The 27,077-nt window shown below is 47.9% G+C and overlaps 1 protein-coding gene across 1 annotated transcript in view; it reads right to left on the reverse strand.

The window, feature by feature from the left end:
* ADAP1 (ArfGAP with dual PH domains 1) overlaps window positions 1–24,346 on the reverse strand; it is a 68,685-nt gene extending 44,339 nt beyond the window's left edge. The window contains exons 1-4 of the mRNA XM_081887894.1: window positions 23,841–24,346; window positions 14,673–14,803; window positions 12,647–12,738; window positions 7,096–7,178 (exon numbers count right to left, since the gene is read on the reverse strand). Of these exons, the coding sequence (XP_081744020.1) occupies window positions 7,096–7,178; window positions 12,647–12,738; window positions 14,673–14,803; window positions 23,841–23,925 (391 nt within the window). The 5' untranslated portion in view covers window positions 23,926–24,346. The remainder of the gene's footprint in view (window positions 1–7,095; window positions 7,179–12,646; window positions 12,739–14,672; window positions 14,804–23,840) is intronic.
* Window positions 24,347–27,077: the final 2,731 nt, after the last annotated feature.

Genomic DNA, 27,077 nt, shown 5'->3' on the forward strand with positions numbered 1-27,077 from the left:
GAAGCTAAGAAGGAGGAGTTTTTCCCTGTACTTTCACTTCCCTCTGTGTATCTGTGAGGGAGACATGGCTGAAAGAAGCCCTGGACTTTGTTTGCTGTAATGTTTGAATAAAGAGCTGTAAATAGACGAACCTGTCTATGTGTGTGCTTGCCTGGAAACTAGGCTGCTTTACACGCTGTTCAACTCTGCTAAGCCGTGACCTGAAGGGAGCAACAGTGGCGCAGCTGTGAAGAAGTGTGCCGGACCCGTTATAAACTGCTGATTGGGATCGTAAACCTGTCCCCGGTCGCGGCTCTATCGATAAGGCAAGATCGATAGATATCTCCAGAGGTTATGGAGTGTCAGAAAACGCTCGTAAAGCAGTCGGTGTGAGCCTCAGGAATGCTTTGAAGTCAGCGGTCTGCGGCTGAGAAGCGCAACGGGAGCTGACTGGGTACTGGAGGGCAAGAATGATTCATTGCCTGCTTCCGAGAGGCAGTGAGAGCTTCTGATACACAGAGAGCTGGAGCTGAAAAAGCAGCTAAAAGCTGGGAGCTGAGACGCAGCTGAAATATCGTTTCTCCACGGAAGGGAAGGCCGGAGGAAGCTGGTACGGAGTAAGTACAGCTTGGGGCACCTTGGGAGAACGGGAGAAGATGGCTGAAAGCCAGAATATACCGCTGGAAAAGCTCACTCTAAAGAGTTGGGCAACGTGGTCCAGACAAATAAGGGGATGGTTCTTGGTTGAAGGCGTCTGGGAAGCAAGTCAATGGGAGCCAAAATCACCCCTTGGCCGGCCAGCAGCTGGAGCAGGTGAAGCAAGCTGTGGGGCTGTGTTGGCTGAAGATAGCCAGAGGCTGCAGCAAGAGCTAGAGATGCTCAGAGCATGCGTTGATGCATCACTGAGGCCTCATTTGGAGGGTGTTGAGACAACGTGGGCTGCCTGGAATTTGCTGAAGGGCTTGTGTGAGGCGTCAGCGAAAGGCCAGAGCCCAGGAGAGGCTGGAGGATGCCCAGAAAGCCCAATGGGGGCTGAGACAGTGTTGGGGAGCTGTTGTAATGCTTCTACACGTCTGTGTGATGGACTGAGTCCTGGAGAGGCTGGACTGGCAGGCCCTGTTCCCGATGTCTTAGCCTCTAGGAGCGCTAGTGAGCAGATCGGGGGGGCGAAGAGTTCCAAAGGCAAGTTTAAACAACTTTCCCTTTGTGCTGAAGCAGAGAGGAGCTTCAGGGGGGGCCAAGCTGGTGGAAGGCGTCGTTCCAGAAGGAGGAAGGCCAGACCAGCTGGGAGGAGCCCCGGGCAGTGTTTTTCCACTGGAGTTCAACGTCGGCGTGGCAGTTGCCCCCACCGGAGCAGAGAGCCGATGCAGGATGTTTGCAAAGACTTTTCCCATGGGAATCAGGGAGGTTTCCATGGCAACAGGCCTGGGAAGACAGGCAGGCGTGGAGCTGAGCCAGGTGGTCGTGGTAAACAACAGGAAGAGTCTTATCAGGTTTCTGCGAGTATGGCAGTGTTTGAAGACGGCGGAGTGGAAAATTTCCAGCTCAGCCTTGTAATTGACTCTGCAGCTAACCGCAACATGGTTCCAGAGATCCCTGCAGTCGAGAGGTGGAATTGCACAGCAGTTCCGAAGGGGCAAACTATTAAGTTCGCGAATGGACAGAAAACTAGAGTTCTCAAATGTACTAATGCCTTTCTTTCTATTTTACAGGAGACGGTGGATTTTTGTATTGTTCCAGAGATTCATCACTGTTTGCTATCTGTGCCTTATTTGTTAAGTAAGGGGTTCAAAGTTTGTTTTGAAAATGATGTCTGCACAATCTCCAAGGGGGGGAGGTTACTGGCCAAAGTGCGGAAGGGACAGAATGATCTTTTCATTCTTAAAACGTCTCTTGGGGGTGAGGGGAAGGTTGAGAAAGCACAAGCGTTGCGTGCTACAGTTCCCAACCAGCGTGCTACAATTCCCGCTCATAATGTTACATGTGCATGCGTATGGCATCAGAGAACAATTCATGGGTCGGTAGAGGACTTGCAGACTCTGCCCGAGGTTGCCACGGGGTGTAGGATTCAAAATTGTCAAAGTGCCATTAATTGTGACACTTGCAAGCAGGCAAAGGTGAGAGGGTGCAGTTACCCAAAGGTGGAACGTGTGGCCACTAAACCTTTTGAGTTGGTACACATAGATTTGGCCGGTCCTGTTAAGGAACCAAGTCTAGGGGGGGCCAGGTTTCTCCTAACTTTTTTGGATAATTTCTCGCAGAGTTCCTGGGCTCATGGTCTCAAATCCAGGGAGGATGCAGCACAGCTGATCAAGAGCTGGATTGAGGGGGTGGAACAGAGGTTCTCCACCAGGGTTCAAGAGATCATCAGTGACAGAAATGCTGAGTACACTGGTTCTGCGTTGCAGAAGTTCTTGCAGAAGAGAGGGATACGACACACAGTTACTTCACCCCAGCAAGGGGGGGTGGCAGAGCTGAGGAGTGAAGCTCTGGTTAAGGCTGCACAGGTGATGCTGAAAGAAGCCAGGTTGCCTCCTGAGTTTTGGGTGGAGGCTACTAGGGCTGTGTCATTCACCTGGAATCGGGTCTACAACTCACTGGTAGGCGACACACCGTTCTCTTTGTTAAATGGCCGCAAACCCCAGGTTCACTTTCTGCGGACTTTTGGGACTCCTGCGCTTGTCGCTTTGCCTAAGGCTTTGCAAGGGCCAGATGGAGCCAAAGTCCAGAAAATGATCTTCTGTGGGTATGAGCCAGATGCCCGTGCATGGCGTTTTGCTTACCCATCAGGTGATCAGAGTAAGGTGCTGATCAGTAAACACGCTGAGTTCTTAGAGGAGGAGGTAAAGTCAAAGACTCCTGTCAGGCGTGATGTTCTCTCAGATTGTCTCTCTGACCCAGAAGACAGTTCTGATGAGGCAGAGGAAGAAGAGGCTGAGGCTGCTGATGACGACCAGGTCACTGACCAGGGTCAGGAGCAGGATAGGGCATCTCCACAAGCTGTTAAGAGACTGCCCAAGAGTGCGCCTAGTTCTCCTGTGAGTGTAATGGAGAGGATTCGAAGACGCTTTAAGTCAGAGGGTGAGTTCCATGATGCAGAGGATACACCTGCTGATCAAAGTGAGTCAGAGGAAACACCTGAGTTTGTGCCTAGGAGGTCCAGTCGCACAACGAAAGGTATCCCACCAGAGAGGTATCAGGCCACAGGTGCGTGGGTAAGTTTCGCACAGTGCGATTCTGAGAGCTGTGAGGTGGTTCCACAAATGCCAAACAGGTTTGCCAAGGGAGGGCACAAGGCATTGGGGAAGGGATCGATCTCACAAGGTGTTACTGAAGATGTTGCACAGGTATCACGCAGGGACACAAGGGGGGGTGTGATGGTTCAGAATTTATCTGGTTAAATTCCCCTGGTGTGTGTCACCTGCTTACGTCAGCTTACAGAAGCTGGGCGGAGACAGAAGCTTTTAGAAGCTAAGAAGGAGGAGTTTTTCCCTGTACTTTCACTTCCCTCTGTGTATCTGTGAGGGAGACATGGCTGAAAGAAGCCCTGGACTTTGTTTGCTGTAATGTTTGAATAAAGAGCTGTAAATAGACGAACCTGTCTATGTGTGTGCTTGCCTGGAAACTAGGCTGCTTTACACGCTGTTCAACTCTGCTAAGCCGTGACCTGAAGGGAGCAACAGTGGCGCAGCTGTGAAGAAGTGTGCCGGACCCGTTATAAACTGCTGATTGGGATCGTAAACCTGTCCCCGGTCGCGGCTCTATCGATAAGGCAAGATCGATAGATATCTCCAGATGGACAGCCACATCTGGCCTCAAGGCCTTTAAGCTTCCCCACCCCTTGTTTGAGGGGAACATTGTCCCAGGATCCCCTGAAAAGGACTATGTAATAATAATAATAATAATAATAATAATAATAATAATAATAATAATTTATTTATACCCCGCCCATCTGGCTGAGTTTCCCTAGCCACACTGGGCGGCTTCCAATCAAGTGTTAAAAACAGTACAGTGTTACATATTAAAAACTTCCCTGAACAGGGCTGCCTTAAGATGTCTTCTGAATGTCAGGTAGTTGTTTATCTCTTTGACATCTGATGGGAGGGTGTTCCACAGGGCAGGCACCACTACCGAGAAGGCCCTCTGCCTGGTTCCCTGTAACCTCACTTCTTGCAGTGCAGGAACCACCAAGCTCCTTTTTGAGATTAAGTTATTTTCTCAAACTTTTTTTCTCTGGGCCACACTTTCTGAATAAAAATTTGGTTGCACCACACAAAAATTTTAATTGATATGAAATATACTGGGGTGGGGGAAAGCAACTCCTAGCAGTGCCTGATTTATAATTTAAAACACAACTGCTTTATAATATGATCATGGGACGTCTGAAACTATAAACCAATGCAGCAACATAAGAACACAAACCATTCCCCAAATATAATATTGATTGTCCTCGAGTCTTCCTGCCATGCTTGCCCTCCTCTCCTGCCACACCAATGTGGTGCGCTACACCCTTTGAGAACCACTGTTCCAAGGTAAAACACATTTGCAAGCAGATCTCTTCTTCTTCTACCAAAGCCCACAAGCCTCAAATGCTCCTTCCGACAAGGGAAGCTGACTCGACAATGGCAACCCCGGACTTCCCAGCACTCACAGAAGGGGAAGCCAAACGTCAGACCCAATACGTTCCCACACTGGCGGCCACAACCAAAAAGAGATCGTCCCCGGCGCACGTAAGACGCTGTCTGGATTTGCAGCCGAATGTTTGCATTCAGAAGCCTCCTCCATGGCAGGCCTCCTTCCAGACTGACGAAGTTGAATGTTGGGGCAGATAAAAAGGAAGTGCTCTTTCAGACGGTACATCATTACGCTGTGGGATTTTCTCCCACAAGAGACAGAGATGGCCACCAAGTTGGATGGCTTGGGATGGGATTAGTTCACAGAGGATAAGGCTGACAAGGGATATTAGCAGCTGGTGCTGTGGTCTAAAACCACTCAGCCTCTTGGGCTTGCCAATCAGAAGGTCGGTGGTTTGAATCCCCGCTCCCATTGCCCTGTCCCAGCTTCTGCCAACCTAGCAGTTTGAAAGCACACCAATGCGAGTAGATAAATAGGTACCTCTCTGGCGGGAAGGAAAACAGTGTTTCCATGCACTCTGGTTTCCGTCACGGTGTTCCGTTGCACCAGAAGCAATTTACTCTTGCTGGCCACGTGACCCGGAAAGCTGTCTGTGGACTAATGCCGGCTCCCTTGGCCTGAAAGCGAGATGAGTGCCGCAACCCCATAGTCGCCTTTGACTGGACTTAACCACCCAGGGGTCCTTTACCTTTTTTTCTTTTTTACATATGCAGTATGCCTCTGCTGCACACCTGTTGTTGGGAATTGCAAGCGAGGAGAGTGCTGCTGAGCTCACCTCCTGCTTGAAGGCTCCCCCAAGACATCTGGTTGACCAATGAGAGAAGAGGATGCTGGACTAGATGGGCCAATGGCCCGGGATAGTATTCTAGCTTAAAGCCTGCAACATCAAGCCCAACCCTCAACTGTCATCTACAACAGCCATTCCACCAGGCCATGAGAGTGAGGGGCAGCCTCTCTCCTGGGCTTCAGGCAGAGGGATCCTTCCAGCCCTAATGGGAGATGCCAGGAATTGAACCTGCGACCTTCTGCATGCAAAGCAGATGCTCTACCCCTGAGCTAGGCCCTTGCCTTAAAACACAAGCTGCTGTAAGCTCTGTGTTCCGGTGCTCCTCCTTTCCCTTCCCTCCTCTTTGGTACGCTTGAGGAGATGAGAAGCTTCTTCCTTGTGATATCCAAGCTGTGCAAACTGTGGTTAGTTAAAACCAAGGACAGTCCATGTGGGCCCCTCCAGATGCTGCTGGACTCCAAACCCCATCAACCCTACACAGCATGGACAATAGTCAGGGATTGTGGAAGTTGTAGTTCTGCAACATTTAGAAGGCACCATATTGGCTACCCCTAACTTACATAATGGTTGGTGAAAACAAGTCCAGATCAAAATGTGGTTTAAACCAGGGATGGGGGAAGCTTTTTGGCTCCATGGACCAGATACTTATTCAGATCTAGCATTGTGGGTCAAATTTGCCAGGGGTGGAGCTACCCACCTGTCAATCACTTGGTGTCACAATGACAACATCATGTCCGATCCAGCAGTTTACAGTCAAAGCCTGCTTTCTCTTGCCAATGCATGAGTGGTAGAGCAATTTAAGGCTCATAGTTGTACATTGGTAGGTGGGCACGATTTGGGGGAAACAGCCTCGTAGTTTAAGCCAGGGTTTCCCAAACCTGGGTCTCCAACTGTTTTTGGACTAAAATTCCCACCATCCCTAACCGCTGGCTCTGCTAGCTATGGGTGATGGGAGTTGTAGCCCCAAAACAGCTGAAGACCCAAGTTTAGGAAACCCTGGTTTAAACAAACCACATTTTCCTTTTGAGGAAGTGTGACACCATAGGAAACTATGGCTTCCAGCCTCATTCTTTGTGGATTGAATAAGGAGGGATACAGTAGAAGAGGATTGGAAAAAATTTAAGATTTATTTGCAAAAATATTGTAAGTTGTACGAATGTTAAGCAGGATGCTTGATTATAAACAATTTGGCACCATTAAAATAGATGAAGTGAAGTAGGAAGATAAGTTAAAATGTAAGAAAAAACAAATTTTTGGATAATTATTTGGCTAAATTTAATTTTTCAAGGAGCATAACCAAGGTATCTAAAACTTGAGATATAACATTGAAAACCAGACAGTAAGGATGGAAGTAAGGTGATAAATTGCTGGATTAATTTTATAACGTGGAAGGTAGGGGCGGGAGATGTGAGGAGGTCCTAAGAAGATAAGAAAATATGTCATGTTATGTTATAATTTTGTTTGTTTTTTATATTGTAACTTAAAAATTTCAATAAATATTATATTAAAAAAAATGAAAAAGGAGGGAGAGAGGAGGGGGACTGCATAAGCTAGATGCTTACCAGTACTAATTTTTGTAGTCACCACCATGGCTTCCCACTGCATCTGAACCAAGCCTTTAAACAAATTCCGCTAAATGATACCTTTGAACAATAAATAGAAACATTTGAACTCAGAAAACTTCACCCAACTACCTGCAGAGTAAGGCTCCTGCTTCTCAATGTAAATGAACTCTTTCCTTTCATATTTGGCTCTGATCCATTGTTCCCGTAGCAGCCTGTGAAAAATGAAATAAAGGAAAAAGTGGGGGGAATCAGATATATGGTCGGGAATCAGCCAGGAATGTATTAATTCTGCATCGAAAGCAGCACTGTACAGGAATAAGTTAAAACACAGACTGGAATCCTGGTTCCATTTCTGTTTCTTCTCTTAACATCTTGGGGGGGGAAGAGGGGGGGAAATATAACAGATTCCCTCTCTGAATACACAATTGATTTTTAAAAAGAGAAAGAAATAGAAGTCGGCTCCCCAGCTACAACAATAAAACTTTGCAAGCATCGCACACTGTTTAGATTTTGAATGCTGGCCCAGGAGGCAATGTCTTTCTCAGGCTGCCGATGCTTCCAGACTGGCGCTCATTTTGGGTAGGATTGAATCGCATGCTGGCAAATTCAGATTGGGCCATTATTGTTGCTTGACAGGCATTGCCCAACAAACCCATTTCCCAAAAGGCCGGACTTTGTGTGATAAGGAAGGTGACGGGAAAATGCTTTGGAAAGTGCAGGTTAAAGACAAGGATGCGCAAACCTGCCAGTTTCGGTTTCTCTGAGTTTCTCATTTTTCCAGTCGTTAGTTCAGTTCTCTACATTTCCACATCAGTTTGCTTAAAAAAAACAAACCAACCCAATTCTTCATGTAAAGACATCAGCATTTCAGTGAGAATTTCTCCTAGAACTGTAGAGTTGGAAGGGATCCCAGGGGCCATCTAGTCCAACCCCCTGAAATGCAGCTAAAGAAGGATGAGAGTCCACCATTTCCTGAGGGAGTCCCTTTTACTAAGGCAACATAATTTTTGTTCGCAATATTACCCAACATACACATCTTTGCAAGGCACTTTCTTTTAAAATGATGGATTTTTGTGTGATATTTTCCCTTCTTTTATGTACACATTACCCTACTACATTGGTTCTGAGGCAAATTACTTGGCTGGAGAACTGCACTCAAAATTCGGAGGTGCACAAATTTCAAGGAACTGCTGAACGACAGTTCATGTGTTGTTTTGCAAACCGGGGTTGAGTAATTTCACCTCACAGAGCTACAGTTCCCAGGGTTCCCTAGGAAAAGGGGTTGTTTATTAAACCACTCTGAGAACTGGTAGCTCTGTGAGGGAGCAGAGAAGTCTCTTAACAACTTTCAACACCCCAAAATAAAATAAAACCCTACAGCTCCCAGGATTCTTTGGAGGAAGCCATGACTGTTTAAAGATGCACAGCACTGCTTTCCTCAGATAGTACAGATGGGGCCTAAGACAACTTCCTATGTTCAACATCTTCTTGTGCTCTGAATACGGTATACCTGAAGGCCTCGGTCAGTATACCTGAAGGAGCGTCTCCACCCCCATCGGTCCAATTGGACATTGAGGTCCAGCGCCGAGGCCCTTCTGGCGGTTCCCTCACTGCAAGAAGCCAAGTTACAGGGAACCAGACAAAGGGCCTTCTCAGTGGTGGCACCTGCCCTGTGGAACGCCCTCCCATCAGGTGTCAAAATACCTGACATTTAGAAGACATCTGAAGGCAGCCTTATTTATGGAAGCTTTTAATGTTTAATAGGTTATTGTATTTTAATATTCTGTTGGAAACCCAGCCAGATGGGCGAGGTATAAATAATAAATTATTATTATTATTATGATGCAAAGGAAGGGCTCTGCCACTGAGCTATGCTAGTCAGTCTTGATCACAAAACATGGCTCCTTCCAGCTCCCCGGCTGCTAACACCCCAAGTTTTATGCAGTATATCCTCCACCCTGCTCTGCTTCCCTCTTCGGCTCACCACAGGCTTCCTGAAAAAGCCCTTTACGAGGGCTCCTGCAGCACAGCAAAATATTTCAACAAATATAATTTTAACTCAGCCGCTTCCTTTCATGCACACCCTGAGAATGCAGCAGTCTGCAATTTTTTTTACTTCATTTAACCCTGAGCAATCCACTGGAAACTGTGTGTGTGTTCAAACCATCGCCTTGGAGCACAGTGGTGTCTGTCCTCCCCACCCCCCTGTGTTTCACAGCTCCCCCCCCCCCGTCTGCTGCTGTTCACATCAACATGGCTTCATTAGTGTGAGATTCGTTTCTGTTTATGTGTACACCAGCGGACATTGATGGAGCAGGGATGTCTCTGCCCTATGCAAAGGCATTCACGCCTTGAGTAGAGATGAATTAGGAGCAGCTTAAAGGCTCTAGTCTGTCTTAAACTGGCTTGAGAACACGTCAAATAGAAGTATTCAATAATGGTTGGATGTATGCTTTTGGATAATGCTGTATGAACGCAGATTTAAAAAACCCCTGCGGTCATCTAGTCCAACCCCCTGCAATGCAGGAATCTCAACTAAAGCATCCATCCAACCTCTGCTTTTAAAACCTCCAATGAAGGAGAGTCCAACACCTCCTGAGGAAGTCCATTCCACTATCAAACAGCTCTTATTGCCAGAATGTTCTTCCTGATGTTCAGTTGGGTTCTCCTTCCTTGTAGCTTGAAGCCATTGGTTCGAGTCCTACCCTCCAGAGCAACAGCCTTGCTCCATCTTCCATGTGGCAGCCTTTAGGCCATGGGTAGGCAAACTAAGGCCCGGGGGCCGGGTCAGGCCCAATCACTTTCTAAATCCGGCCCGCGGATAGTCCAGGAATCAGCATGTTTTTACATGAGTAGAATGTGTCTCTGGTTTATTTGTGGGCAGTGGCGTAGCGTGGGTTGTCAGCACCCGGGCCAAGGCAAGTAATTTGCGCCCCTAACCCGTGGATTTTAGTAGGGGCAGAGAGCTGCGAGTGCGCCCCCCCCAGATGTTGCGCCCGGCCCTCCTGCACCCCCACGCTATGCCACTGCTTGTGGGGCATAGGAATTTGTTCATTTCCCCCCCAAAAATACTATGCCCCCCGAGGGACAGTGGACCGGCCCCCTGCTGAAAAGGTTTGCTGACCCCTGCCTTAGGCTATTTGAAGATGGCTATCATATCTCCTCTCCATCTATTTTCCAGGCCAAACATACCCAGCTACTTCAACCATTCCTCATAAGGTTGCCCTCCTCCACACATGTTCCAGCTTGTCAATATCCTTCTTAAATTGCAGTGCCCAGAATTGGACACAACATTCCAGATGTGGTCTGACCAAGGCAGAAGAGCTCCTCTCTCCCCTTCTCCATCCTTCAGCACCATTATCAGTTTTAAAAAAATAATAATCTTAAAGCATTTTTTTAAATTAGGGGCAAGTGCTGAGGAGGCAAGGCTGGGGGCTGGAAGGGAGACCCCAGGGGCCAGAGCCTTCCTACCTGTGTCAATCACTACATCACCAGGATTGACAGCAAGCCCCACATTTATGCTGCTAACCAAATTGGCCCTACAAGCCACTAGACCTCAACAGAGGTGCTTGTTGACTCAAAGCTCAAGACTCAAGCAGCTCAGCTGGGTATCAGTCCATTCCTCTCCCTCTCCTTTCTATCCTGGGAGAAGCTAAGTAGGGATGGGGGGGCGGTTAAGAAAGGAACATAAATAATGTTATGTCCGGAGGCTTCCAAGAAGCTACAAATAGCTCGTTGGGTTCAATCCAAAAGCGGGAAAGGAATTTTTGCTGCGTTTTCCACTCAGAGACTGACAGGGTTGTGCAGAGAGAGGGAAAGCAGAGAGCTAGAGAGGCTTGAGAAAGGCCCACTGGAAGCGAGAGGTGGCAAACTATGGCCCTGCAGGAATGAATGACCTGGGCAAGCTCAGAAGCAAACCCTTGTTTACTCTCCTGCGTGAATTCTTACTCAGGTCAGGCAACTAGACAGGTGTATTGCTAAGGAGGTGGTTGGAGGATGGATGGCGGCTAACAGATTGAGGTTGAATCCTGACAAGACAGAAGTACTGTTTTGGGGGGACAGGGGGCAGGTGGGGGCAGAGGACTCCCTGGTCCTGAATGGGGTAACTGTGCCCCTGAAGGACCAGGTGCACAGCCTGGGAGTCATTCTGGACTCACAGCTGTCCATGGAGGCACAGGTCAGTTCTGTGTCCAGGGCAGCTGTCTACCAGCTCCATCTGGGACGCTGGCTGAGACCCTATCTGCCTACGGACTGCCTCGCCAGAGTGGTGCAGGCTCTGGTTATCTCCTGCTTGGACTACTGCAATGCGCTCTACATGGGGCTACCTTCGAAGGTGACCTGGAAACTGCAACTAATCCAGAATGCAGCAGCTAAACTGGTGACTGGGAGTGGCTGCCGAGACCATATAACACCGGTCCTGAAAGATCTACATTGGCTCCCAGTACGTTTCTGAGCACAATTCAAAGTGTTGGTGCTGACCTTTAAAGTCCTAAATGGCCTCGGCCCGGTATACCTGAAGAAGCGTCTCCACCCCCATCGTTCAGCCCAGACACTGAGGCCTTCTGGCGGTTCCCTCACTGCAAGAAGCAAAGCTACTGGGAACCAGGCAGAGGGCCTTCTTGGTAGTGGCGCCCGCCCTGTGAAACACCCTCCCATCAGATGTCAAAGAAATAAGCAACTATCTGACCTTTAGAAGACATCTGAAGGCAGCCCTGTTTAGGGAAGTTTTTAATGTTTGATGTTTTATCGTGTTTTTAATATTTTACTGAGAGCCGCCTAGAGTGGCTGGGGAAACCCAGCCAGATGGACAGGGTATAGATAAATTATTATTATTATTATTATTATTATTATTATTATTAGTCAAAGGCAAAAGAGTCCTCCCCAATATCTAAATTAGCTCCTCTCTGTCCACTGGATCCCTTCCCAGGATTCATGCCATTTTGACCAGCTCTGCCAAGGCATCTCCATGGGGCTCATTGCAAAGTGTGGCTTGGTGTTATGTATGAACTGGGTCTTTGAGATTATTTTATGAAGTGGGATATATCTTTCTAAATAAATACAGTGGTACCTCGGGTTAAGTACTTAATTCATTCTGGAGGTCTGTTCTTAACTTGACACTGTTCTTAACCTGAAGCACCACTTTAGCTAATGGGGCCTCCTGCTGCCACCGCGCCACCGGAGCACGATTTCTGTTTTCATCCTGAAGCAAAGTTCTTAACCCGAGGTACTATTTCTGGGTTAGCAGAGTCTGTAACCTGAAGCGTATGTAACCTCAAGCGTATGTAACCCGAGGTAACACTGTAACTCAAAGAGGTGTTTTTTTTAAAAAAACAACAACAACAACAACCAGTGCTTTGTTTTGTTTTTAACCTGGCTCACAGCTGGCATTTTCATAACCCAAGACAGTCCAAAATAAGGAAAGGAAAACAAAGCTATTGATTTCTCCTGAAACATCCAGGCATAAGAGAAGTTATTTGCTGAAGAGGCACTGCGATATGCTGAGCTCCCCAAAGCATCTGCAGAGGCCAGAGATTCTCAGGGCCTTTTTATGAAGTCAAGCCCCACCGAGGGATTAAAAATTCATCAGAAACAAGCAAAATACAAATTGCAGATGGTGCAGCTGCATGCACAGCTTTTCCCACCGCTGCAAAATTACATTTTTTTGGGGGGGGGTACTTACGGGCAGTCTGAAAATGTTGGCTTGTAATAAAATGGTGGGATTTTCGATTCGTATTTTGCTTTCGACACACTGTTTCCGCTAGAAGCCATCAGCTGCAAGAGAAAACGGGAAAGTTTGGTTTAAAAGAGAGAGATGAAAATTTGCCATCCGATTTCTTTAATTCTATAGCAGGGATGGGAAGCCTAGGACCATACAGGTGATGATGGAATCTACCTCCCCAGCCCAACATGGAGGGCTGCAGGTTCCCTGCCCTTCTTCCTTATCAGGGCTGGAGCAGCTTTGGCCCTCCAGATGTTACCGGACTACAACTCCCACCATCCCTAACCAGTGGGGCTGAGGATGATGGGAGTTGTAGTCCAACAAAAATCTGGGGGAACCAAAATTGCCCCAGTCCTGTTCAACAGAGTGTATTTTAATCATTCCTCCCGCAGTTTTAAGGGCTGCTACATCAGAGATGGGCAGAAGGTCAACTGAGATCTATTTCCAGAGAATCAACAAAGGTTTTTTTTTACTGCCAAGTGTGTTCTTTTGAACAAAAAGCCCTCCTCACAACAAGCTAGGTTGCTATAATTCTTGATCTGAATGAACACAGATGCAAAGTTTATTTTATAAAGTAGTTTACATATACTTAAGTATGTAAGTAAAAGGGAGGGGGACATTAGGGATATAAAACACCATACAAGCTTCCCTGTACAATGACTTTTGCAGCTTTTTACACACAATTACAGTGGTACCTCGGGTTAAGAACTTAATTCATTCTGGAGGTCAGTTCTTAATCTGAAACTGTTCTTAACCTGAGGCACCACTTTAGCTAATTGGGCCTCCCACTGCTGCTGCGCCGCCGGAGCACGATTTCTGTTCTCATGCTGAAGCAAAGTTCTTAACCTGAGGTAATATTTCTGGGTTAGTGGAGTCTGTAACCTGAAGCGTCTGTAACCTGAAGTGTCTGTAACCCAAGGTACCACTATAGCTGTCAACGTTTCCCGTTTTTTAAGGGAAATTCCCTTATTCCGAATAGGATTCCTTGCAAGAAAAGGGGAAAGTTGACAGCCTGAAGCAAAGTTTTTAACCCGAGGTACTATTTCTGAGTTAGCGGACTCTGTAACCTGAAGCATCTGTAACCCAAGGTACCACTGTATATGAGAACTCAGGATTACCCACAGCCAAACCATGGAGAAATTTGATTCAGTTTGCATATAAAGTTGAATCTATATGCTAGAGGTTGCCAGTACCTTATATGCAAACAATTAGAGAAGGGCTTTAATTTCAGCAATTAAAGAATGGTACGACAAAATAAGAGATTATATAGTAACAGCTAAATTAAGTTATTAAATCAGATTTAGAGAATATAATGACAGTTACAGAGATGTTGTTGTTAAAGTGGAATCTATTCACTGATTCTTGGAGTTTATAGGAATTACCTCCACGTGCGATATATGGATTTTCAGTGTTTTGATGAGAAGACTATTGGAATATTGTGTTTGCAATGGCATAACCCTCACTGCTTTTTCAGCTGCTGTTGTCATGTAGTTCTATGAAAGCCAAATTTATGGAATCTGCACATTCGGAAACAGTACAGCTCAAAATTCACACTCATCTGAATTTTGCGATGATTAAACCAAGATTCTTGTGTGTGCTGTTTTAGCAAACAGTGGTACCTCGGGTGAAGTACTTAATTCGTTCTGGAGGTCTGTACTTAACCTGAAACTGTTCTTAACCTGAAGCACCACTTTAACTAATGGGGCCTCCTGCTGCCGCTGTGCTGCTGGAGCACGATTTCTGTTCTTATCCTGAAGCAAAGTTCTTAACCCAAGGTACTATTTCTGGGTTAGCGGAGTCTGTAACCCAAAGCGTATGTAACCCGAGGTACCACTGTAATGTGCAAACTAATGGAGACTCGGGTAGGAGGGGAAATGAAACCAAGTGGCTGGATTTCTGAAAAGAAAGCATTTCAGTCCATTTTGTTACAAGTCCTGGTCTGTCCTCCCCCCAAAAAAAGACACAACATCCTTTCCTTTGTACATACCTCAACTTGCACATTGTCCCATTCATCTAAACGGACAGATTTCACTTTGCTGACATGTGGGATGTTGCGGTGGATTCCCGAACAATTTAAGCAGATGAACACTCCTAAAGTATGAGATGCCCAGTCTGGATCTGGAAGATATAAAGGAAATAATAAGAATTTTAAAAAACAAACAAACCCACACCTCAGCCCATAGGAGTTGATGCCTATGAACTGTGAACTAGTACAAGATACAGTGACTTGGCTTTTAAATGGAGCTATTAGTCGGAGCCATATTGCACCTGTTCTTAAATATCTGCATGGGCTGCCAACTCAATGGGACTTACTTCCAAGTAAAGAAAGATATGGTTGCACTGTTAGCCGCTGTCTTGCTCTGGAAAAAGGCCCCAGCTGACAGAAACTGCTAAGGAATTTGTTTGTGTGCCAGCACATAGAGAGTTTTAAGTAAAATCTTTCTATACAAAATAAGGTAGAGGTAAAGGGACCCCTGACCATTAGGTCCAGTCGTGGTTGCGGTGCTCATCTCGCTTTACGGGCCGAGGGAGCCGGCGTACAGCTTCCGGGTCATGTGGCCAGCATGACTAAGCCGCTTCTGGCGAACCAGAGCAGCGCACGGAAACGCCGTTTACCTTCCCGCTGGAGCGGTACCTATTTATCTACTTGCACTTTCACGTGCTTTCGAACTGCTAGGTTGGCAGGAGCAGGGACCGAGCAACAGGAGCTCACCCCGTAGCGGGGATTCAAACTGCCCACCTTCTGATCGGCAAGTCCTAGGCTCTGTGGTTTAACCCACAGCACCACCCGTATCCCCTGTAAAGAAAATAGACCTATCAAAAAGGCCATCCTATTGCATTTCCAAGTTGTCTAGAGTGTGCTTGGAAATTGCTGGTCCTTGTCACTTCTACATGCAGTTAATCAGCTTAATGGCCCTTCTTCCACCTCAAGATCACCATGCCAACATGATCATGTATCTATGTGCCTAATACATTTTCAAGTTCAGGACCCCAATTTTCCAGTGACTGTTTATGAAAAGGAGGCACTCAGCTCTTGAGGCTCATGGGTTAATGGGTGCCACACCTCCCCTGGCAGAATTCAAGCAGTTTCAGAACACAGAAGATAATTAATACGCCGTAAAACATTATTATCCCTAGAAAAACACTAATAAGCCAATGCAAGAGGAATCACCAATGGAGGTAATTAACTCAGAAGAACAGGCATCTGAACCAGGTTAGTTCCCACCACTGAACAGAATTCCAACTTCAGAGCTTACAAATACCTGTCTGGACAAATGCCATTTTTGCTGTATACACAGCATACATTTAAAGCACATAGTTTCTCCCCCAAAGAATCTTGGGAACTGGAGTTTACCCCTCAGAGCTACAATTCCCAGCACCCTTAACAAACTACAGTTCTCAGGATTCTTGGGGCGGGGCATGATGTTATTTAAATGCATCGTGCATACACAAACGTTGATATCGTGGATCTTGAGTCCCTGTTTTAGACTGGAATTTCAGAGTGTTGCAAAAGAGAGACAGTGGTACCTTGGTTCTTGAACTTAATCTGTTCCAGGAGTCCGTTCCACTCCTGAAACCACAAAACACAACAGGAGAGATCTGCTCTAATATCCCATTCTACCCGAATGTCAACTACTACTACTACTACTACTACTACTACTACTACTACTACTATTGTAGTGTGGAGTGTGCTCTTGTCCAGGATTCCAGCCAGCCATCCTGATGCCCTCAGGCAGAGTACTCCATTTCACCCCTCCCCAGTTTTCCCATTTCTTTCCTAGCAGATCTGCCAACTAGCATTCAATCCCCACTAAGCACATGCACTTTTCACTGGACTGTTTTTGGTACTTCTTGGGCTTCCTCCAAGGCTGCTGGTATTCCCCCCCCCCCCCCCGTGCGTGTGTGTGTGCACATGTGGTGTCCTTTTGGCTACATAAGCAACTACATCAGAGAAGGCATTTACTATTTAGGGCCCCTCAGGATGGGTGGGTTTCATTCGTTTGCTTTTTGTGGATATATGGCCACACCCACAACACCCACATAAAGCACTAGGATATTGCTTTTACAGTCATGGAGAATCCTGGGAACTGTACTTTGTTTAGGGAGCTAGGAACTGCAGCTCTGTGAAGTCAACACCCTCAGCAACCTACAGTTCCCAGGATCAGTGGTGTAGCATAGGTTGCCAGTGCCCGGGCGGCCGGGCGGATGTGGGATGGGAGGGAGGGAAACAGAAGGAGTACACATGTGCATTCAACTCCCTAATGGCATCTGCACCACCCAGGAGATCACAGCTGCAGAGATAAGAAAAGGAGAGTCGTTCCATTGTCGGGAGAGGTCACTTCCTGGTTCACTTGAAAAGCTGTTTTCATCGGAGCCCAGTGCTGAAATTTTGCACCCCTAACAATTTTGCACCTGGGGCAAATATGGTTAAATATGGGGTGCAGACATGTGAGTATTCTGCACAATGTTACTGATACAATAATAGTGCATTTGAGGCCATCCACACAATGTTGTGCTTTCTTAGTTGTTCTGTGATGCTTCCCCAAGGTTACTACAGGACAGAAAACAAGCAGGAATAACCCATTCTGCTGCACCTCCATATTCAGAGCAAGCCAATCGCCCACAACAGAGATGCAACAGAAGGAGCCTGTCCCCCAGGAACAGCTATGTAGCTGGAAGGAGGCAGGGCTAGAACAGGTAGTCACAGAGACACAGCAGACAGGCCCCTCTGTTGGCAGGCCTTTGGGGCTCAGGGGAGCCTTCTAATCCTGGAGCCACATCACATTTTCACGGCACGCTCCCAGTTCTCTCACAGCACGTGGCTTGGGAATTGCACAAGTTCTTGATCAAGAAAGGCAAGGCAAAGCTCAACAAGGTCATCACTGCAGTCAGATTCAAGCCGGGCCCAGCAAGATGTCATTCGTGTCAGGTTAATAAGGTTACATGAAAGCATCAGCTGGCAGAAGCAGAGGGAGGAAGCAGGCTCACAGAGCCGCAATGCAAGAATTCAGGAAAAGTGGCTGGACGTATTTGCCAGGGCTCATGGGAGCTGGCCAGCAGTGCCATCAGAAACAGAAGCCCAGGATCCCACTCAGCAGAATGGGCAGCAAATGCCACAGAATGAGCCTGACCACCTTTGGGAGTATGCCAAGTATTACTGCTACTTTCAAATCCTGCTTTTCCTCCCAGGAATTCAAAGCGGCACACACAGTTCTCTCAAACTCCATTTTACGCTCACAACAACCCTGTGAGGTAGGCTAGGCAGAGAAACAATGAGACTGTCCTAAGGTCACCCACTGAGTTTCAAAACTGAGTCAAGATTTGAACCCTGGTCTTCTGGGACCTTTGCCACTACATCACACAGGTCCTATCAATCTAGAGAAATCTAGAGAAGTCTACAATTGCCCAACTGAGAATGCAACATGTCAATGTCAGGGATCCACAGTTGAGAGTGGTTCCAGAGATCTGGTTCACACACATATGTATTCTCAATTGCTTTTTCATTTTCATTACACCTTTCCTCTAAGGGGTCCAGGATGAACACAACACTCTCCATCTCCCCAGGTAAATCATTCAGATCAGCTCCCAGCCTCACAAAGCGGTGCAGGCAGGGCTGGCAAGGCAGTGTGAGAAGGATGCAAACCCAGCATTGGCCTCACTTTGCAAGGCTGAGGTCAAAGGGCACATGGCTGCTGCACCCTCCTCAGGGGTATTTGCCCACAAGGGCCATGTCATTCAGCCAAGCTTCCCCGGGCGCCGGCAAACCACATTACACCACTGCTGGGTTGCCCCAATTTATTCAAACAAACAAAACATCAAGCTAAAAGTAATTAAAAAAAAAACAGCCATAAAATCAGGAAGAATAAAATCATCACCATCTTTAAAAAGAATGAGTGGCATAAAATATATCCCACAACGTTCATTTTTGCAGCAAACATGCCAAATGATCACAAACATTGCCAAATAAAGTCGTATTTAGTGGGATTGTGCCAAACACGAGATTGTTCAGTCATCGAAATCACAAAACACCCCCAATCAGAAGCAAAGGCGGAGGAGTCCACATTCCCCCTGGTGGCACGTGTTTAATGAGTTAGGTGTTTGTAGCTCCTTGCTCTTCCTCAGGCATGTGGTGCCTGAGGACGCTACCTCACTCTGCCTAATGATAGGGCTGGCCATGTTTTTGTCCCACCTTTTCTCTAAGGATGGACAGACTGCCTTATAAAAAGCCAGCGCATTGGCCCATCTAGGTCCATGCTATCTACATGTACTGGCAGCGACTCACCAGGTTTTTGAGGACGACTTTTGCAGCTCTCCCTGGAGATGCCAGGGAGCAAAGAACCTTCTGAACACAGAACATTTGCTCAGCCATTGAGATCAGTCCGTTCCCTTGGCTGGAGTGAGGTTGCCTCAGGCTCTAGGGTCAAATGTGGCCCTCCAGGCATCCTTACCAGGCCCTTGGGACCCTCCCAAGGCCACCCCTCTCACCAGCCTTGCTTCACACCTTCCTCCAGGACTTTTGCCTGCCTGGAATGTGCCCTTGAACTCTGAGAATGACTGTTGTCTGCCTGGATGGAGGGAAAAGCCAGGTGCATTGGGTATGGGTAGGAACTAGCCTATACAGTTAATCTGGCTTCTCCACCCACTTTTGCTCTGGCCCCACCCACCACTGAGAGGTGGCCCTCAGGAGGTTGCTCAGAGTGGCCCTCGGGCTCAAAGCATCCCCTACTCCTTGCCCTAAAGAAACAAATTTGTGTTATTCTACTGTTCATCAGAGTGTATAATCCACAATTCTTTTATAAATTGTGTTGTTGTTTTTAAAATCAGTGAGTTGCAGTTTTTTTCTTATTTAAAAAAGGCAACCAGGCAATGCAGTCAGGAGCAGATGGCTTCCTGTTTGCCTTTATTTTTTTTTTTAAAAAAACACAGGTACACATTCACGTTGTGGAGCAAAGTGCAGCGTGCCATGTGCCTCTCGGAGGTCTCTGCCAACAGTCGCAGAGCAGTGTTGTGTGTTTATTATCTTTGCTGGAGAAGGAGTGCCTGGCAGCAAAGTTGGAAGGGCAGGAGGCCTTCTCCTAGGCAAGGCATGGCAATGAAAAGACGGGAGCAGCCACACAGTGAAGGACCAGTAAAAAAGGGCTCCTAGGTTCAGTTCCCCAGACTTCCAGCTAAAAGGGCGAGGCAGCTGAGCTGGAAAGGGCCGATCTCTGCATGAAACCCTGCAGATGCCTCTGCCAGTCAGAGCGGGCACTGAAAACTGCCTTCTACTGAGTCAGACGCATCTATTGCCTATGCAGGCTTGCAAGGGCTCTCCTGGGTTTTAGTCAAAAGTATATGGAGCCGTATATGGAGATACCAGGGATTTAACCCAGTGCAGTGGCGTAGCGTGGGTTGTCAGCACCCGGGGCAAGGAAAGTAATTTGCGCCCCCTAACCCATGGATTTGCGCCCCCTAACCCCCAGATGTTGCGCCCGGTGAGGCCGCCCCCCTGCACCCCCCACGCTACGCCACTGACCCAGTGGAGGCTGGTGCCAAGAGGGCAGAAGGCAGGGAGGACAACAACAGAAACCAATGACAGTCAGAGCAATCTAACTGCAGTTCGGTCCCCATCCACCTCCTCTCTGCTGAGTTCTGTGCTGGCAACACTGAGACGAAGGAGGAGGAAGCCGAAAACCAGTGTCACCCCCTGGACTGGGTTTAAGTAGGAAGGCAAATAGCTGAGGACTGGCTAAGGCTGTGTTCTGTGCTGCCTGCCATGCTATTTTTGCAGTGTTAGCCACACTGAAGTGGCCTCCTTGGAGCACAGTCCTGGGCAGAGCGTCTGGAGGTCCTGGGCTGCCTAGATGTCAAGACTACCGCTCTCAGCCTCGCAGTTATGGTCCAAAGGAAAGCAGCGAAATATGCTGGGCACCAGCTTAGCTGCAGGAGCTGCTGGAAGGAGATGTACAAGATGTCTTAGGGACTCCACTCCAAATTTGCGTAGGGTTTGCACCTACACTGGCTCCCAGTACATTTCTGAGCACAATTCAAAGTGTTGGTGCTGACCTTTAAAGCCCTAAACAGCCTCGGTCCAGTATACCTGAAGGAGCGTCTCCTCCCCCATTGTTCAGCCCAGACACTGAGGTCCCGCACCGAGGGCCTTCTGGCGGTTCCCTCACTGCGAGAAGCCAAGTTACAGGGAACCAGGCAGAGGGCCTTCTCGGTAGTGGCGCCATCCCATCAGATGTCAAAGAGATAAACAAGTACCTGACATTTAAAAGATATCTGAAGGGAAGTTTTTAATGTGTGACATTCTAATATATTTTTAATCTTGTTGGAAGCTGCCCAGAGTGGATGGGAAACCCAGCCAGATGGGCAGGGTACAAATAATAAACTGTTGTTGTTGTTGTTGTTGTTGTTATTTAGCCTTTTCTTCTCCCAAAGGTGTCCTGAAAGATAGCGGGTACAGATTGCGCCTCGGGGTTTACTCCCCAAGCCTTTCTCATGAATGAGGACCAGTTTTCCTTCTCCTGGATGGGCCCCATCTGCCCTGTGTGCACCCCCCTGTTTATTGCGCACTCACTGAGTTTCAAGTACCGAGTTCCAATCCATGCTGACACACAGCAGTTCTCCAAAAGGACCTACGGATCCTTGCAGTAAAAGATTAGCAAAGGAGATGGACCCTCCTTCATTGGAGGTATGTAAACAGAGACTGGATGGCCATGATTCCTGCATTGCAGGGGGCTGGACTAGATGGCCCCGGGCTCCCTTCCAGCTCCACGATTCTGTGACTACTGTTGGATGTGTGTTTTTTCTCAAACCAGCTTTACAATGATTGGGAAGCCTTGATTTGCTTCCTACACTTCTGTGTAGGGTGAAGTCATCCCCGCCCATCTACGTCCCCCTAGTTTGTATGCAAACATACAGTGGTACCTCTGGAGGTCCGTTCTTAACCTGAAACTGTTCTTAACCTGAGGTGCCACTTTAGCTAATGGGGCCTCCTGCTGACATGTGATTTCTGACATGCCACTGGAGCATAATTTCTGTTCTCATCCTGAGGTAAAGTTCTTAACTCAAGGTACTATTTCTGGGTTAGCGGAGTCTGTAACCTGAAGCGTCTGTAACCTGAAGCGTCTGTAACCCGAGGTACCACTGTATTTATTTATTGGCCGCTGTATAAGCCAAGCTATATTTGTGGCCATCTTGCAGGGATTAAATGGAACAAAATTTACAGTAAATCAGTATAATGCAGTTTATACACAGTATAATATGCCTTGTAAAATAAGGTACAGTGGTACCTCTGGTTACAAACTTAATTCGTTCTGGAGGTCCGTTCTTAACCTGAAACTGTTCTTAACCTGAGGTACCACTTTAGCTAATGGGGCCTCCCACTGCTGCTGCACGATTTCTGTTCTCATCCTGAAGCAAAGTTCTTAACCCGAGGTACTATTTCTGGGTTAGCAGAGTCCCTAACCTGAAGCGTCTGTAACCCGAGGTACCACTGTATATGAATCTGACACTAACAAAGCCATGCTGATGTGAACAACCAAGGGGCAGGGGGAACCAGAAACTTCACTGCACTCTAAGGTGTTAATTCGAACACACTCTAAGGTCAGTCTGAGGTTGCTGGGGCAGTGTCCCTTGCATTCCTGTCAACCAGACTCCACAAATTGGAAGATATAAAATAAGCTTATTAGGGTCCATTTCTGTAACACCATCCCCCATCTTTTGTGCAGGTTTCCACCCCTCCAGCTCCTGCCTTGTCATTGCCAGTTTAAACAGGCATGCTTGTCTCCTGCTTCTTTTAGGAATTGCAGCCTGCACTGCAGTTCGCAGCAGACGTACAGCTTGAGTCCCAAAGTAGCATTTGGTATGACATCAACATTTCCAACTCAAGCCAGGGAGAAAGCGAGAGAGGATGGGGAGGGGTCGCCTGAGTCAAGAGAGACATCTCCCTGCCTCTTCTCATAGTATGTTGGGATTGGGGGAGTGCCTGATCTCTTCCACGGGCTGTAAGGTTGCCACCAAAACACACACACACACTCCTGCAGTTTCCATGCAGACTTTGCTGTCAGTCCTCCACAGCCAATAAGGGCAACCTTTCTGTGCTGTGAGATGCCTATCCTGCCGATTTCGGCACATTAGGATCATAGACAGGCACAGGATACCCTAGATAAGTTGGCATCCTTAGCTGACACCAAACACCCTCTTTAGGTGGGAAAACAGACTGCACCTCCCACCCCAAGGAAAGTGGCTCTTGACTCCCAACAAAACCGGAGAGAAAGAGATTGTTATGTAGGACTCCCAGTATATTTCAGAGATCATCTCTCCACCCAGTGCTTCGATTCCCTTTTGTCATTTAAGTTGGCATTGGATCACACTCACACCAAAGCTGTATCTCTCATCTATATCTCCAGTGCAAGTCCTACTCACTGAAATGAAAAGGGCACAACTAACCTTATTTCTGCCATAGTAAGTCATTTCAAACCGCTTTTCATATTGTGTTTCAATTGCTGTAACTGACTCAGGGTGATGAATTAAAGCAGCAAATTGGAGCCATTCATCTCAATGGGTCTACTCGGAGTAGGACTAGTCTTGGACAGAGCACACACTTTCTCTAAGAATGAATAATGGGATGACTTAAGGTTCCTCTCTGGAAGGTTTTTTTTTTGGGGGGGGGGTTCCCATATACTCAGCTTACAGATATCCATTCCCCCCCCTTTCTCAGCGCAACGAGGACGCTCTTCCCTTCCACCGGCTACCGGTTCCTCTTTCCTGAGTCTTGCAACAGCCTAACAGAGGAGGAGAAAGAGGATGGGGAAACCGGGGTGGGGGGGTGGGGGCGGGTTAAGAAAGATAGGAAGGCGCTTCACCCAGTCATCTACCACCCTCCAAGATAAGGCTGAGGAACAGGGTCCGGGAGGGAGACCCATTTAGCGCCCCACCCTTAGCCCCGGGAGCAATTTGATTGGGAGGCTGGAGGGGGGGCGGTTAAAGGAAAGTTGGGGTGCGGGAGGGGTAGGGGGCTGGACTGCTGCGAGGAGCAGGTGCGTGCCCCCCAAAAAACCCACCTCCCTCCGGGGTGTCCCTCCCTTGTCTCCCACCTCGCAGCTCAGCCCAAGAAAGGACCCCCCCCATCACCACCACGCGCCCCCACCCCACCTTTCCGCCTTACCGGGCGCATCGCAGTCCGCACACACGTCGTTGCCCTCCCTCCGGAGCAGTTCCAGCAGAGCCTTCTTATATTTCTCCTTCGCCATGGGGGCGCTCGTTGCGGGTGGGGGGCAGGTGTTGGGGGGGGGAGAGAAGCAGCGCCCACTCTGCCCTAAGCGATCTTCATAGAGCTCAGCTGCCAGCGAGGGAGAGGCTTCCAAGCCGGGGTGGGGGTGGCGGGAAGGAGGGAGGGAGGGGGAGGAGAGGGCAGGGTTGTCGATTTCGGGGAGGGGGCTGCTTCATGTAGGACCCCCCCCCCTGCGCGGCTGGCAGCAGTCCTTAGGGGTGGGGGCGAGGGGAGCGCGGCGTCCCTCCCCGTCCCTCCTGGCCTTTCAGCATCTCTTCTGCAAGGAGTAGCAGCCCGTCTGCTTTGCACGGGGGAAGGTTCCGCATTCCTCCAACCGGAGAGAGCATTCTGCCTTTAATAAGGGAGGGAAAAGAGAAAATTAATCCAACTCTTCCCCCCCCCTACCCCACCCCGCGCTCCACCCCACCTCCCGCAAGGACAGAGCGTTGCCCGACGGCGACCCCTCGCGGCCGCGGCGCCTTCCTACACCCTGACCCTGAGAAATTGAGAGACGGGGGTCCCCGATATAGCAAGGAGTTTTAGGCTTAAGGTTTACTCACACTAGTTTTCTTCGTGTCTTTCTCTTCCGACAAGACTGCTGCGTGGTGACTTGAGCTGGGATGCGGGCGTCGCAGGGGGTGGGACTAGATGACCCTTGGGTCCCTTCCCAGTCTATTCTTCTAGTACAGTGGTACCTCGGGTTAAGAACTTAATTCATTCCAGAGGTCCGTTCTTAACCTGAAACTCTTCTTAACCTGAGGTACCACTTTAGCTAATGGGGCCTCCCACTGCCGCCACGAGATTTCTGTTCTCATCCTGAAGCAAAGTTCTTAACCCGAGGTACTATTTCTGGGTTAGCAGAGTCTGTAACCTGAAGTGTCTGTAACCTGAAGCATCTATAACCTGAGGTACCACTGTATGACTTTTTTAATTTAAAAAAATGGATATAATATAGCCCTGGTTGAATTGTGGCTTTTTTTAACACACACACACACACACACACACACACACACACACACACACAAAGAATTATGCAATACAGTGGTACCTCTGGTTAAGAACTTAATTCGTTCTGGAGGTCCGTTCTTAACCTGAAAGTGTTCTTAACCTGAAGAGCCACTTTAGCTAATGGGGCCTCCTGCTGCCGCCGCACAATTTCTTTTCTCATCCTGAAGCAAAGTTCTTAACCCGAGGTACTATTTCTGGGTTAGTGGAGTCTGTAACCTGAAGCCTCTGTAACCTGAAGCATCTGTAACCCGAGGTATCACTGTAATTCACACTTCCTTGGGAGAATAAAAGGGGATCACAACCCGGTGTCGGCTGGGTTCCTTTGGTGGGATGGAAGGCAGGGAGGTCAACACTAGGTGGCGCCAGAAGCAGTGACAGGCAGAGCCAACTCCTAGAATCCTAGAGTTGCAGAGTTGGAAGGCACCCTGAGGGTCATCTAATCCAACCTTCTGCAATGCAAGAATCTCACTTAAAGCATAAACAGATGCCCATCTCCTCCAGATCTTAGGAGGTGGAAGCTGGCAGCCAGTGCCAGCCTGCTTGACTGGTTGTAAGTAGGGAAGTAGGTGGGGACTGGCTAAGGGCAGAGCTGATTTTGCTGGGGCCACACTCACCCTAATAGTCCGGGTTCAACTGACAGGCAGAGAAAAACACTGCTGTTAGAACGGCTCCTAAGCCTGCTGATGTTTGCTGGAATGGCTATACCTGTTTCGTCATAATGCAGCCCTGGGGTTTTAAAATGCAAGTCAGTCTACATCAGCATAGCTTCGCACGTGTGAATATATGGTAACCCTGATTAAAAACACACTACATCAAAATGTTCTCGGTCCTGTGAAACGGTTGCAGTCTCATAAGAATGCGATGTGCCGAGTTCTCGTCAGGGAGGGCAACGAAGAGGAAAGGGCTTTTTAATATTAAATAAATAAATAAGCACAGAAATCAAATTTTGGCTTGTAGCTTTTCTGTGGAAGTTTATCGATTTTCTTTATTTTATTTTAAATCTGGTTGCTAAGCAATCCCTCTCTCCTCCCTCCGCAACGGGAACAGGGGAAGGAAGGTGGGGGGCAAGGAGAAATTTATATCTTGCAATAAAATCAAATAAGGAGATGGGAACATTTCCTACCTTCGGAAACCTGACATGGAGGGGGGGGGGAGGAGGACGTGAAGATCAGTCAATATTAACAAGCATCATTTCAGCGAAAAGAACAATTCGGTTTATAGGCAGCATTGTCCTTACATGGCAGCAATGATTCACTCGGCGGCTGCTATCGCCAGGCCCAGAACCAGCAGGGCAGCTCAGATAAAACAAAGTCAGATGCACAGCTTCCACCTAGTCAAAGTCTAACCTGGCCTTTGCTAACCTGGTGCCCGTCCAGACACATTGGACTACAACTCCCATCAGCGTGTGGTGGCAGGGGCTGATGGGAGTTGTAGTCCGAAAAATCTGGAGGGCCCCAAGTTGGCGAAGGTGAGGCATAGATGCTAAAGAAGGCAATCAAGTTAGGTAGGAGGCATGGGTCTCGCTAAAAGGGATGGAATTTGATTCATTTCTCATTTCAAGGCAAGCCTACTTCATTCACACCTTCTGAAACAAATCTTCCCAGAAAGCTGCTGCCAGTCAGTGTAGACAATATTGGCCTAGATGGACCACCAGTCTGGTGACACGGCATAAGGCCTCTTGCTATGTACCAATGTACCATATTTTTCACTTTATAAGACGCACCAGACCATAAGACGCACCTAGTTTTTGGAGGAGGAAAACAAGAAAAAAATATTCTGAATCTCAGAAGCCAGAACAGCAAGAGGGATCGCTGCGCAGCGAAAGCAGCAATCCCTCTTGCTGTTCTGGCTTCTGGGATAGCTGCGCAGCCTGCATTCACTCCATAAGACACACACACATTTCCCCTTACTTTTTAGGAGGGGAAAAGTGAGTTATAGAGAAAAAAATACGGTAAAGTGTGTACTGAAACACAGCCATCCTTCAAAATTTGCACTTTCTGAATATAGATTTGCAATGAGTTTTCCAGTCAAGTCATGCGCAGAAAACACATTTCTGCTATTGTTGCTGTTACAGCATTTATTAATTTTTTATACCGCTTGGATGCCTAAATGCAGATATTGTGT

Source organism: Podarcis melisellensis (assembly GCF_964234715.1).
Source record: "Podarcis melisellensis genome assembly, chromosome: 14".
Lineage (NCBI taxonomy): Eukaryota > Metazoa > Chordata > Lepidosauria > Squamata > Lacertidae > Podarcis > Podarcis melisellensis.